Genomic DNA, 13,464 nt, shown 5'->3' with positions numbered 1-13,464 from the left:
GAGGTAAGCACTTTTTTCTCTGCCCTACTCACTTCCCTGGGAACCTGGCTCCTGAGGACTCAAACCTTCCCAGGGGGTGAGACCTGGCTTGGATCAGATGTGTATGCCTCCTGACCCCTTGACACCTCAGCAAGCAGGCAGGTGTTTCCAGATGCAGAGCAGCAGGCCAGGAAGGGAGGGAGGGAGCTAGGCCTTTAGAAAAATGGGCATCAACTTATTTTCTTTCCTCTGCTCTTTCCCTCTGCTCTCCCCTCCCCCAACCCCCATTTTACTGGCATGGGTCAAATGCAGAGGAGCCTTTGGACAGCTTCATCTTGCCTCAGCTGCTCCCCAGCTATGTGGCATGGGTCAAGTTGCCTGACCTCTCGGAACCTGTTTCTGCATCCTTTAAAAAGGAATGATAGACCCTCCTGTGGAGGCTGATGGGAGGCTCCAGTGCAGAAATGGACATGGATCATTTACAATGGTGTCTGGGATGTGGTTCCCTTTCATGGAAAGAAAGAACAAAGAAAGAAGCATTAGAGTATAGGAGGCTGAATGAAGGAATTCTGAGGCCTTGTATCAACTCAAAACTCACTTCCCTGGGTTATCCCAGGGAGTCCAGGCTCGGGGTCAGTGGACAGGAGGAGGTGTTGGATGGAGGTGAGAGAAGGGCCTCCCTGGATTGCCATCCTCAGACAGGAGGAAATCGCTGGCATTTGTCAGTTTATGTCAGGGGTCCTGATTTTTGTCTCCTTACTAACAGCACCTGCCTCTTGTGGCTTCTTCATATCTACCGGGTCTAAAGTAAAATGGAGAATTCTAATTGCCAAACTTTAAAGGAGGTCCGTTGGCTGGGTTGGGGTCCTGGAGAGTCAGGGGTACAGTTTCTTGGTTTCTGGATATCTGTGCTAGGGTGTGGCCCCTCTCACTAAATTTTGAGGAGGGACAGAGGGCAAACTCTTGTGTCCAGGAAGGCTTTTGAAGTTCATATTCAGATCTACCTGGAGGCTCAGGTGAAGTGGTTTGAGTCTTTTGGTAATTCTTGAGGACTTGTTCCTGTGCCCCAAAATTGATACAGTCAGCACCCATTGATTGAAGGCTTGCTATGCCTTCCCTCAGTTCCACAGTATGAAATCATCATGCAACCCTCATGCTGGTGCTATCACCAAAAGTAGGGGAATAATGAGAAGTTGGGGTTAGCATCATGGGTTGCAGAATGGGGGACTCTGGAGTCCACTGAGGGATTTGGAGAGACCTGGTTGAGGAAGGAGGATCAGTCAAAGGGAAAAGGGACAGCAGAGGTAAGGAAGAGAGGAGAGCTAGCAGGAGCAGTGTGGCCATCACTTGGTGACAGCATACTGAAAACTCCATTCTCAAACTTTTGAGAGGACTGAATGCTGACTTTGGCAGGCAGGCTGGCCCGGGTCCTCTGATCTGGTTCCCTTCTGCTCCTGATTGACCTCTCTGGTCTTAGTCTTCAGTTCACAGCACCTGCCAGCCCAGATTTCCTAGGGTCCAGTTCTGCCTTTCACAGGCCAAGGGACTGTGACTTCTGGCAGAAGAGGATGGATACTGGGTCTTCATCCTGCTTCTCCACATGTGAGGCAAAGGTCAAATCTGGAAAGTCCTTCTAAGAGGTAGGGTGTGTGTCCTGTCCAGGGAATATCTGACAGAAGGTGAGGCCAGGGTGGAGTTAGTTATCTACCACTCAGCCCTGCCTCTTCCCATACTCCCTGCCTGGCAGGAATGAGGTAGCCCTGCCTTCCCCTCAGAGCCTACACCCCACCTTCTTAGGTCCAGCCCAGAGGTGCACTCTGGGTGTTGCAGGCTCAGTGTGAACAATCAACACATCTCTGTGCCCACATCCCTCCCAATGTACAGATCAACCAATGTTTCTCAACAGTCCACAGCATCACTGGGCTTGGGGACCCCACTTGGCCTCTTCAGGTCAAAGGCCTGGCGGCGGGATTCCTGCTGCTTATGAGATGGCAACCCAGTGAGGACATGTGGTCTGCCTGAAGTCACACACTGCTTCTGACAGAGCTGGGCCTTGGTTTCTAAAGTAGGGGAGGAGAGCCCAGAAAGCCAAAGGCTGGACCAGCTAGAAACTTTCAGAAGTGGGAACTGAGGATGGACCTGCCAGGCACTGGGCACCCCAAGGGCTTTCTTCCCTTTTGTTTCAATGGGAGTGACCAACCAGCTCCTTCCTAGTCCAGGTCAACTTCTGCGACTATTCCCATCTCTCTCCCCCAGGTCAGGAAGACCCCACAGCAGCAGGGAGTGGGGGGGTGGGGCAGGTTCATGGAGGCCTGGGTTTGAATTCTAGCTCTCTACTTTCCAGTTGTGTGACCTTGGCTCTCATGAAGCCATCCAAGGGATAAGTAGGACCAGCCAGTGAGAAGATCCTGGGCCAACCCCAGGCTACCATTGCCTGCTCATCTGTCCTGCCACTCATCCTGGCCTTCCCTGAGTTAAAACTGAGCCGTGATGGGTGCTCACAGGCTGTGCAGAAGGAGCATCTGTGCCTTGGAGATCCCATCTTTGTCCTCTTTGGTTGCATTTGTGGACACAATCTAAAGCAATCTCTGCCTCCTTGATCAATGTTTTATTGTCTTGCTGATTTTTAAGTAGGAAGTCAGACAGGTTTCCACTGTGAGCCCAAGAAGGAAGGCCAGGGTCATTGTGATCACCGAGGACATTTCTGATTCACCGAGGCTCATCATGTGAGTCTGCATTGATATGCAGTGTTGCTTATACAGAAATTTCAGGAGCATGTATTGAGCGCTTGGCTCTATGGGGTACTCGGTGGCTTCTTCCTACTTGAGTAAATTGGACAAGGAACATCACCTCTCTTAACCTCAGGTTCAGAAATTGGCAAACCTTTTCCGTGAAGGACCCTAGCATAAATATTTTAGGTTTGTGGGTTATACAATCTAAGTCACAACTTCTCAGCTCTGCTGTTGTAGCATGAAAACAGTCAGAGCCAAAGTGAAAATGTATGAGCAGGGCTGTGTTCAATAAAATTTTATTTATAAAAGCAGGTGGCGGGCCAGAGTTGACCCATAGGCCATCATTTGCTGGCTCTTCACCTGTGCAGTGGGGCTAAGAGAATAAAAAGCTCTCCCGGCTTACAGTGAAGAATTAGTGAATTTAGAAGAATGAACATGGGTTTAACTGTAATTATTGTCTGTTTTGTTAATATTCTCATGTCATTCTCCCAGAGCCCTGCCCTCTCATAGGTGTATGGTCTCATTTTGCACATGGGGACGCAGACAGAGAGATAAGTGACTTTCCCTCAGCCCTTCTGCTTATGGTTGGCTGATCTGGGATGCTCTCCCTTCCTCTTTGTGCCTTTATTTCTTTATGTGTCGCCTCAGAGAGGACTTGCTGATGGAAAAGCACAGGGCATGGTGATCATGCCCACTGTGTGGAGGGGAGGTGGGGTCCCTTGCAGGCGCTGGCAGCTGAGACTTGGCAGGGCTGGGCGCAGGACTGGCACTGGGCTTTTCAAGGGTCCAGGTTGGACCAAGGTGGGCCCAGTTACATCAGTTCTCAGAGCAATGTTCCCACAGAGAGGGGGGACTCTGGTTCCCCCCTCTAGCTTATAGTTAGGGACTTGTTCCCAAGGAGGGACTGTGTTTCTAAGGCAGGCATCCTATGCCAAGGTGCACATGATGAGGTACAGCCTTTTATTGCTTTTGACGGGTTCTTGAAGCCCCTCCCCTACTTAGAAGCCACCGTTGACTCCCCTTTCCTCTCAGGAATGAAGCCAAGCACTCCCTGGGCAAAACATTAGGTTTTGCAGCCTCTTCTTCCCCTGCGTGTCTCCCCACCCACCCCCAAATCAGGGCCCCTGGGCTAGCCTCTTTCTAGTGCCCTTCTCCCTCTCCCTGAAAAGCTTTGGATGCTCGCTCTTAAGCTCTCATGGCAAGTCCTCTCCTCTCAGTCTTCTCGGACCCCCGTCCTCTGGGCACCCCGCCACAGGACCCCCTTAGACTCTGGCAGTGGAGGCGTTCTCCTTGGAATTTTCTTTCGAGTCATGTGTTTCTCAGAACACCTCTCCACCAGCCTGGGACCTCTTGTCCGGGTCCCCCTGTCCAAACCCAAATACTCAGCACACGGCTGGGGCTCCTAACTTTGGTTGTAGTGCTTTAGCCCATTACTGTCGCAAAGACTTCCTTCCCAAAGGCTGCCCCAGGCCCACTTCGGGAAATAGTTATGGTAATGGGATATTAAGCATCACTTGGGTGCGCGGCATTTTATCCCCCTTTGCAAGGCAGTAATAGCCAAGCTCATTTTTAGGTGAGTAAATGGAGACAAGGAATCCAAGTAGTTGATCCAGGATTACGCCCTCTGGGGCTGACAGGGTTGGGATTTGAGCTCAAACCGCTGTCTCTAAAGCACAGATCTGTGTCATAGCTGCTCTCCATGCAAAGCCCTGCAGATGTAGCCCCTGTCAGGGGACTTCCTGGGGCAGCCCGTCACTCGCAACACCCCCTTGGCCCTCAACATGGGAAGCAGGAATCTCCCCTAGACCTGTGGTTGGGCCAGGAGGGCAGATACCCCAAGAAACTTCACCCCAACATCAGCACTTCAAAACATGCTCTTGAGCACGCAGATTCGTCACGCAACGTGACCTTTCCTCCAATGGGCTCAAAGCAGTGAGGTTCTGATGCTTTAGAGATGCTGTGTGTTTGTCTTATTTTATAAAAACCACTGTTGAGTGGTTCACCACGTGCCAGGCAGAGTGCCGGATGCTCAGTGAGGTGTTGCACTGGCGCTACACCTTGAGGTTACAGGTGAGGACTGTGGGGCTCAGGGAGGGGCAGAGCCCCGCCTGGGTCATCAGTGTTGGGCCACATACTATGGCGCTGAGTAGTGGGTGCGAAAACAGTGTGGGGAACTGTGCTGCAGATGGGCAGGAGAGATTTCCAAGAGGAGAGCCACCCAGGTGATAGAGTAGCAGCTCTGAGCTCTTGGGCATCCTTGGGGCCTGGCAGCGTGCTAAGTGCTCTCCTTGCATTATCACTCTTAGTGACCCTATGCGGATACAACTGTCTCCAACCCCACAGCATGGGTGAGAAAACAGGCTTGGAGGAGTCAATGTCTGCAGAGCCCAGACTGGAGCCCCTGCTCTGACTCCCGTGCAGTGCAGTCTCTGCACCAGCCTGGCACTGCCCCACTGCACACGGATCAGAACTGCAGCGTGGGCTGAGCATCCAGGCCCGGAGTGGCCCAGAGTGGGGGTGCACAGGGCTGCATCTGTCACAGATCACTGGCCATATTGCTGGAGAAGCCAGAAAAAGGGGTCCCATCGGATGTGTTCAGGCTGGAGTGCGGGTCTGTCCTGTACATCTGGACACTGCTCCTCATATATCACCTCGTTTCCTCCTTTAGGGAAGGGGCAGGTCCCCAGAGTTCCACCACTACCCCCACTTCCCAAGGCCTGAGCCCAGCTCTCAGTAGCCTGGTCTGAATGATGCTCTTGCTGCTTCGCCTCAGTGGAGTCCTCAACCAGTCCTCAATCTAAATGACAGCTGCCCTCAGCCAAGTCAACTCCAATTAGTTTCCCAAGGCTTCCAGGGCCCAGGCCGAATGTCTCACCAAGCCAAGCTGCCCCAGCAGCTGGAGCAAGGCCCTTCCTTCACCTCCATGGGGCTCAGGAAGATGGGGCTTCATGGGACCATTGATAGGGTGCCCCAACCCCGCACACATCCTGTGCATGCTGTACTGCCCACCCATTGCTGTGGCCCACAGACGTGGAAATGCTCAAGCAGTGTCCACGGAGAAAGTACCGACCAGGCCTTGGGCTTCTCCCGGGCTGCTATGACATCCTAGCTGCTTCTCATTCCATCTGTGAGCCAAGGGAGCTTTCTTAAAAGGTAAAAGTGCTTATCAGAGAGAGAGAAAGAGCGAGTGAGCGAGTGTGCCTGGCATGGGAAGATGGAGGGAGAGCTAACACCTACCACTTGGGTGGACATTTTGCTTTTTCATGTGACCCTGACATTATCACACAGACTTGGGAGTGACCAGCAATGTCTCCAACTGGAGATATTGGCCAATAGCTCTTCCCTGAGCATCTGTCTCTTCCCTGTAAGATAGGCTGGTGTCCTGGGTGGTGATATCAGCGTGTAGGGAGCCTGGTCAGTGTACTGTGATGTCCCGGCACCGACAGGTAGAGAGGTGTGGTCAGCTTTCCTCTTTCTCAGTTGTGACACTATCACTAGACACTGTCACTGATGGGAGGTCAGAGCTGAGGTAGTGATGATGCAAGCAGAGGTCTGGTTTAAGGAGCCCCTGAGAGATGGCTGGGTGGGGTGTCCTTATCCCTGGGGTTGTGGGTGCTGGCTCTTGGGGCTTCGGTTAAGGTATCCTAGTGTCTCTTGCTTTGGGGAAGCCTCTGCTCTAGCCTCCCGTCTGCATTGAAGATCAACTCTTACTGACTCAAAATGAATAGAGTCAGAACATTTAATATCCACCTACCACCTTTAATTTTAGAGAGGGCCAAGTAGGCCCAGAGAGGGAAAAGAACTTGCCCAAGGTCACACAGCAAGCAAGTGAAAGGCTGTGATGAGAATGCAAGTTAACCATTAAAACCTTTAAACAATCCGTAGCAGGTGCCTAAAGTGTGAGGGGACTAGGGAGACGATGGGAGCCACCTGGGCCTCCACACAGGCTCCGCTAATCTTACCGAGCATTGCTATCCTCTTCTACAGATGGAGAAACTGAGGTGCAGCAAGCTGATGTTCCAAAGTCATGGAACTGGGGAAGGGCAGAGATTCAGATGGAGGTGGGATTCCCAAGCTTCTGAACCCAGCACTGGGAGTCCCCCAAAGCTGTTGAGTGTGCAGAAAGGGTGGGTGGGGTTTCGGTTGGCCATTCTCCTGATTGGTTGGTAGCTGTGTAGACTCTTGGTGCTGCCTGACAGCTGACTTAGATTTGCTGGTCTTGTCCCTGAGTCCATAGTCGGTGAATCCCCTCAGCTCCTGTCTACCTCTCTGGAGGAGGCACATGGCCCAGGCTCTGAATAGGCAGACAGGGTCCTCCTTAGGGTTGTGGGCCCTTGAAGAAGGGATCCATTTGGATTGTGGGGCGAGGTATGGGTGCGATCTTCATCCATTTTGTGGAGAAGAAAACTGAGGATCAGAGAGGGAAGGTGACTGCCCAAGGTCAACTTGTTGGGAAGGCCAGAGCCTGAAATACAGACTTGATCATCTAGCTCCCCCATGTTTTCTATCTTTGGCAGCCTGTTTCCCCCGGGCCCTGACCTCAGGACCCTGCTTTGCCAGGGTGAGCTGTGTTAGTGCTTCCCTGTAGCCAGCTAGGTGGTAGTTGGCGGTATCATCATGGTTATAATATCTGGGGGTGAGGGTGCCATCCAGGAGCAGGGAGGGGGTCACGTACCTCAGAGTAGGGGCGTTGGAGAAATATCACCACAGGGCTGACAGCCAGGTAGGATGGTGGGAGTCAGCAGGGGTGAGGTGGGGAGGGTGTTGTAGATAGAAGAGACATCAGAAGCAGCGGTGTGGAGGCGGGGAAGCTCAGGGCTTCTTGAACGACTGTGTAGTATATCAGGAGTGCTGAGAGATGAGCCTGAAGATCCCGGGGGAAGGAGCTGGGTCATGGGAACCCCGGGACTTTACCTTGGGGGGCCAGGAGCCATGGGAGGTTTAAGCAAGGGGCTCTTCTTGTGCTTCCGGAAGCTTGCCTGCTCACAAGGGAAAATAGTCTGGGTTGCCAGCTTGCAAGCAGGTGGCTGCTGCAGGCTGGAGAGGGTAGGGCTAGGGCAGGAGGGATCCTGGGGCAGGAGAAGTGAGTGGACTTCAGAGGTGGCCTCTTCCCTTCCTGGTGCCCGGGCTGACTCCGGAGCGTGGGAAACAATGAAGAATGCTGTGGGATGAGCTGGCCTTTCTCAGCTCAGCAAGCAGGTGCTAGGAGAGTCTGTGGGACTGATGGTGTCTGGGGGACCCAGGAAAGGAGGCCCCAAGAGGAGGTGGCCAGCCTTGTGACTCCCAGACCTGCCCCCCAGCTGAGTGGCAGCTGTCAGACACCTGCATCTCCTCCCTCCAGGTCCCAAATAAAGGGTAAACTAAAATACATTTCCCTTTGTCGGAATCCAGGGAGGGGGATTCAGGCGAGAGTCATTTGCTATTGTGTTCTGGGGCCCACACGTCTCCTTACATAAGCTCTGAGTTAAAAATATGCACGGAATTCTAATTCTCCTGCTCTGCCCGGGATCACACCCCAGGTTCCCTCAGTCTCTGCAGGGGGGTGGGGGTGGGGCACAAGGTGGGCCCCTGGCACCCAAGGAGAGGGAGAAACTGCCCCGTGGCGTAAAGCTGGCCCCTGGCAGGACTAGCTCTGGCTGCCTCCAGACCCCTAGAATGTTAAGAACAGTAAGTGCAAAAGTTCCAAGAGCAGCCCTGTTTTGAGGGCTCATCATGCTACTGGGGTCCCTTCATCCTCCTGGTGCCCTGGGAAGTAGGTTTGCATTTGACAACCCAGGTCATTAGCACCCCTTGACCCCTAAGACCTTTGCCTCATGTCCCTGGTCTTCTCTCTGATGGGCCAGAGGGACCCGAGGTGGCAGGCAGAAGCCCCTTCCCGGGGCTCGAAGACAGAGCGGTGGCTTCCAGAATCAGGGGGACATCACTCAGCTGCTGTGGGGCTGGCAGCTGCGCCACTGAGCTGAGCACGCAGGGATTGGAATCCGGTCTTGGGAGTCTTCAGGGCAGGGCAAGGTGGCAATAGGGTCTATTTTGCTGACTTTATAAAAAATGAAATAAAATCCACGCCCCCCTTCCCCGTGGGTGGCATTTACGGAAGGGAAATTAACAAGAAGTGTCCCCAGGTAAATAAATACACATCTCTGCCTCCTTCCTTCACCCCAGTCATGGGCAGCAACAGGGTCCCCCGATGTCCCCACCGAAGCCTAAGCCAAGTATTCAGGGTCCCGTGGGTCCCCGCGACCGCCGGCAGCCGGCAGCGTGCTCCCGCGAGCGTGCTGCGCCCGGTGCGAGGCAGTGCTAAGCACTTTACATGGATCATTTCACTTAATCCTCGTAACTGCCTCCATGACGGCCAGTCCTATTATTTTCCCTATTTTCTAGAACCGAGGTTCTGAGAGCTGAAATGATGTGCGCCAAAGGCTTATGCTCCACAAATGGTAGCTGTTATCGCTGTCGAACCCTGCGAGAGAAATGAAATCACATTAGTTATTCACGTGGTCGCTTTTCGGCACTGGCTAGCGGTTCTCTCCTTCCCCTCCTGGGGTTTGCTGTCCTGGAGTGGACTGGGAAGCGCGGGTGTCTGATGTCAGCAGCAGGGTGAGCAGAGGAGCCTTGTGGAGAGTGGGGTACAAAGTCCTGGACAGACATGGCCGAATACAGAGCTGTGGTGGAGAGAGGCACTGGGAAGAGACTGGATCAGCAGGACGTGTGACAGAAAAGGCAGTGGAGGAGCTCTGGGGGTTGGGGGGGAGAAGGGGGTGCAGACAGGACAGGGGAGTCCCCTTCACATCTGGGGGCCCCTTCTGGCCAATAGGAGAAGGTCCTCAAAGACCACCCTGAAGTCCTTCCTTGGCAGTAAGCCATCTGATCCAGCCTCTCCCCTCAGTCCCCAAGTACCTGCCTGGGCGTGAGGCCACCTGAGCGCCCCACCTGCATGCCATCATCAGCCATTTCTCCTGTTCGGTCTTCCCACGCTGCCCTGAGCAGATGAGGAAACCAAGGCCCTGCAGATGGGGATCACCTGTCCAGTACAGGCATCTGGGGTTCACTCATGACCTGAGATTCCCGCTGGGAGTCCTGGGCACAGAAGATGACTGACCGCATAGCTGATGACCTGGCTCAGGGTGACCCCTGGGTGGCTTCCTGCTCTTGGAACCCTCAGTCTCCCCCTCTGTCAAATAGGGGTGAGATGGGCAGTTCCCAGTCAATATACGGGCCCCAACTGAGCCGCTGCTCTGGGGGAGAGGGGCTTGCTGAAAAGATCAAACCCCAGGCAGCCATGGTCTGGGGTCTGGCAGGGGGGTCAGCGGCTAACTAGTGGAAAACACAACCCCCTCAGGCTCCGTGGCGTCTGCCAGTGCCAGGTACCGCAACTCCAGGGGCTTTCCAGCCCCCTGGGAGCCCAGAGTGGGGGAGGTTTTATCTCTGGGTCCGGGGGGGGGGTCTGGCATGCCTACCCCCACAAAGATCAGGTCCCTGAGGGCCTCTCCGGAGCTTGGGCAGGCCCTGACTTGAGGTGGCTTCCGGGACTGATTTATCAGCAGCAGCCACTCGGCAGCCTTGGGGAGCCTGGGTCCTAGGGCGTGTTAGGTCCCCCCAGCTGGAATGAAGCGGCGGGAGGATGAGTTTGGTCATGCTTGAGTTGTCAACTGAAGAAAAATATTTTCTCTTAAAAATGTTTCCTGTGGATACCAGACCCCTTGTCTCTCTTGCTCATACATGGGGGTGGTTGGGGAATCCTGCACCCTGTTTTGTGATGTCAGACAAGCCCCTCACCCTCCCTGAACCCTCAAAAATAGGGAAAAGTCACAGGTGCTGAGCTGGCTGGGGGTTGGCGTTAGATAACACACGGAAGCGCTCCGCGGCACGCCCTCATTAAATCCACCCAGGTTGAGAAGAGCAGCTGTCTCAGGTACTCACGCGTGGCAAGCCTGGGAACTGTCTGTAACTTGGGAATAAAGCACCTTGGGGCAATTTCGCCATGTGGGTCATCCCTCCGCAAACCCAGCTCTCAGAAATGTCGCTGAGACTCCTGCATCCCAGCACAGAGCTCAGGAGATGCCAGCTTCCGGTCTCCTTCCTGCTGCTGTAGCCACAGAGCAAGGTAACCGAAGTCAGGAGCTTGGCTGGGTCTTATCTTTCTTTAGTCAAGAAGCCAGATAAGGGGGTTCAGTTACCTCACTATAAAATGGGCACATACATCGCTGGGCTGGCTGATCGCCTCATTCAGGCAGAGCTGCGCCACCTCAATCCGGATCTTGCGATTCCTGGAAGTGAATTCCTTTGGGGATATCATGCAGTGGGGTGTCGCTGTGAGCAAGGCAAGTGTGTGCTGGGGACAGAGATGTGGACTGTGCCTCGGCTGGAGCCCAGGGCCTGTATGTGCCAGGGGACCCTTGAGTCTGTGTCTCAAGCTTCTTGGGGTCTCTTCCCTCAGGAAGCCCTGGGCATGGCATGGAAGTCTCCCAGCTCCACCACTCCTCAGCAGCTTTGAAACTTCAGGCTCAGAACCTCGGCTGCCCCTGGTGAAAAGGGGCCAGGACTTCAATCTCAATGGCAGGAACATGCCCATCAGGCCAGTCACCAGGAGTGGGGAGTCTTGACTGCTCCTAGATGGCAGCAAGACCCCTCATCTCCTAACCTTTCCAGACATGAACAACAATCCCAGCAGCCCTGTCTGGGGGCTCTCTGTGTGCCAGGCCATTATGGTGCTCAAGGGAGAGGGTTATTTACTCCTGCTTTATCAGCGAGGGAAACGAGGCTCAGAGAGGGAAAGTAGGAAAGACCTACTGTGTGACTAGCCTTGGATTGAAGCCCCACTCTGTGACTCCAGAGCGACTATGCTGTGACACTGTCTCATTACCACACTGTCAGTTCCAGAAAGACAGTGTCTGTCTTGCTTCCTGTTATAGCTGTAGCGCTGATGTCACACCTGGTACACAGTAGGGCCTTCACAATGTTTATTGACTGAATGAGGGAAGAAACAAAGGAGAGAATCTTCCTTTCTAGCCCTGGCTCCTCCCAGCATGGCCAGCCCCTAAGCTGAGTGTCTCTGGGCCTCAGGGTGGAGGTTGACCAACTCTGTTAGTCACAGCCTGGCCTCAGCTGCCTGGGCCCTTCCCTCTGGGAGATTTTTCTCTGCAGGCTCTGGCTTAGCTCCTGGGGGAGGCCTCCTCTTTAATCCCAGAGGCCGGGCTGGGTGGGGCGGCTCTTGCCTGGCACAGGGCCCTGGCTGGGCCTGTATGGTGTGCTGTGGAGAGCAGGCAGGTCATGAAGTTCAGTATCTGGGTGTGCTCCCTCAACTGGAGTTGGGTCCCCACTTCCAATTTCAGCTTTTTTTTTCACTTGCACTGAGTCAGAAATTCACCCTTAGCTCATCTTCAGACCCAACTCTGTCCCTTCCTGGCTGTGTGACCTTGGGTAGGTCACCTTTCTCTGAGAGCTGGGACTAAAAAAGAAATGATGGGGACACCCATCCACATCTCAATAGGTCTCAGAACAGAACCCATCATCACTTGGCAGCAGAAAGGTAGAAATCCTCTGAAATGATTGCTCAGTTCCTTCCCTTCCTTTGGCTTCCCTGTCCTTGTTAGGTAGTTCATACTAGATCTGAATGGTTGTCAAAGCACTGTTCTCCTCAAGTGTATCTAACCCAGATGTCACTATCACCTATGGTATTTCTTGCACTTTGTAATGGAGTGAGGAGAAAATCGAGGAGATTTTAACTGAGGGTGTGGGGGAGCAATAGATGCCTCTACTCTGTCACCCAGGGCCCTTCACACAGTAGTTGGGGATGGGCAAAGGATACAGGTCTGGTTGGGGAATCCATGCTCTCAGTCATTACACCCAGAGAAGTTTGGCACTGTTTAGGGAAGTTCCCAACAAAGAGTAGACCTTTAGCAAACAACTGGAGGATGACGAGAGAATCGGTTGATTCTGGACCTGGGTGATTCGCCCTCTGCCCTGTTTGCCTGGCAGCCGACAAACTCCTACACCCAGTTTAGATGCTCCTCTTTCAGGAAGCCTTACCAACTTGCTTCAGGTCCAGTGAATCTTTTGAGAACTCCATGCTATCAGAGAAGGGCAAGCCCTGTGTTTACCCTGCCCAGCTTTCTTATTTCCCAAGCAGGAAAACCGAGGCCCATCATCAGTGCCAGGGCACAGCAGGTGGGTTCCGGGCAGGACACCTAGGTCCCTTCAAGCCACCTTGCAGCGTGGAAAGCAAGTGTGGACACTGCCTCTCTTCTCATGCCTCTGCCCCTGCCAGGGCCTCCCCACCGATTCAGACTCACAGCTAACTGCTCTTCCCTTCTTTTCTCCACAGCTCATGACCTCCCTGCGAACAAGGCCTCGGCCACCCAGCCTGGCAGCCACTTGCAGTGCCTGTCCGTTCACTGCACAGACGACGTGGGTGACGCCAAGGCCCGCGCCTCCGTGCCCACCTGGCGGTCCCTGCATTCTGACATTTCCAACAGATTCGGGACGTTCGTGGCTGCCCTAACTTGAATTGACAAGAAACCCACCTCCCCCACCAGGCCCTTCCCGCCCCCCCCCATCTCCTCTCAACCTGACCCCACCCCACTGTTCATTTGAAAGGGCCACTATTGCTGAGTGGATGATTTTTTTTTTCTAGGTTGGTACCTGCTTAGTGGCATATGGACCGGAAAGGGTTAATTTAAAGGGAAAAAAAAAAAAACCTCAGAAAAATTTTTTTAAGAAAGGAACTCCTCTGCCACAGTATGTTACCAGTGTT

At 53.7% G+C, this 13,464-nt stretch overlaps 1 protein-coding gene across 1 annotated transcript in view; it reads left to right on the top strand.

Annotated features, from left to right (window-relative positions):
• The window catches only part of MN1 (meningioma (disrupted in balanced translocation) 1), a 41,427-nt gene extending 28,210 nt beyond the window's left edge, over positions 1-13,217 (top strand). The window contains exon 2 of the mRNA XM_004690859.2: positions 13,036-13,217. Coding sequence (XP_004690916.1) covers positions 13,036-13,217 — 182 coding nt within the window. The remainder of the gene's footprint in view (positions 1-13,035) is intronic.
• The last annotated feature ends 247 nt before the right edge of the window (positions 13,218-13,464 follow it).

The sequence above is a fragment of the Condylura cristata genome, unplaced genomic scaffold (genome assembly GCF_000260355.1).
Source record: "Condylura cristata isolate star-nosed mole 26May11 unplaced genomic scaffold, ConCri1.0 scaffold00029, whole genome shotgun sequence".
Classification (NCBI taxonomy): domain Eukaryota; kingdom Metazoa; phylum Chordata; class Mammalia; order Eulipotyphla; family Talpidae; genus Condylura; species Condylura cristata.
This window is presented reverse-complemented; position numbering and strand designations above follow the sequence as displayed.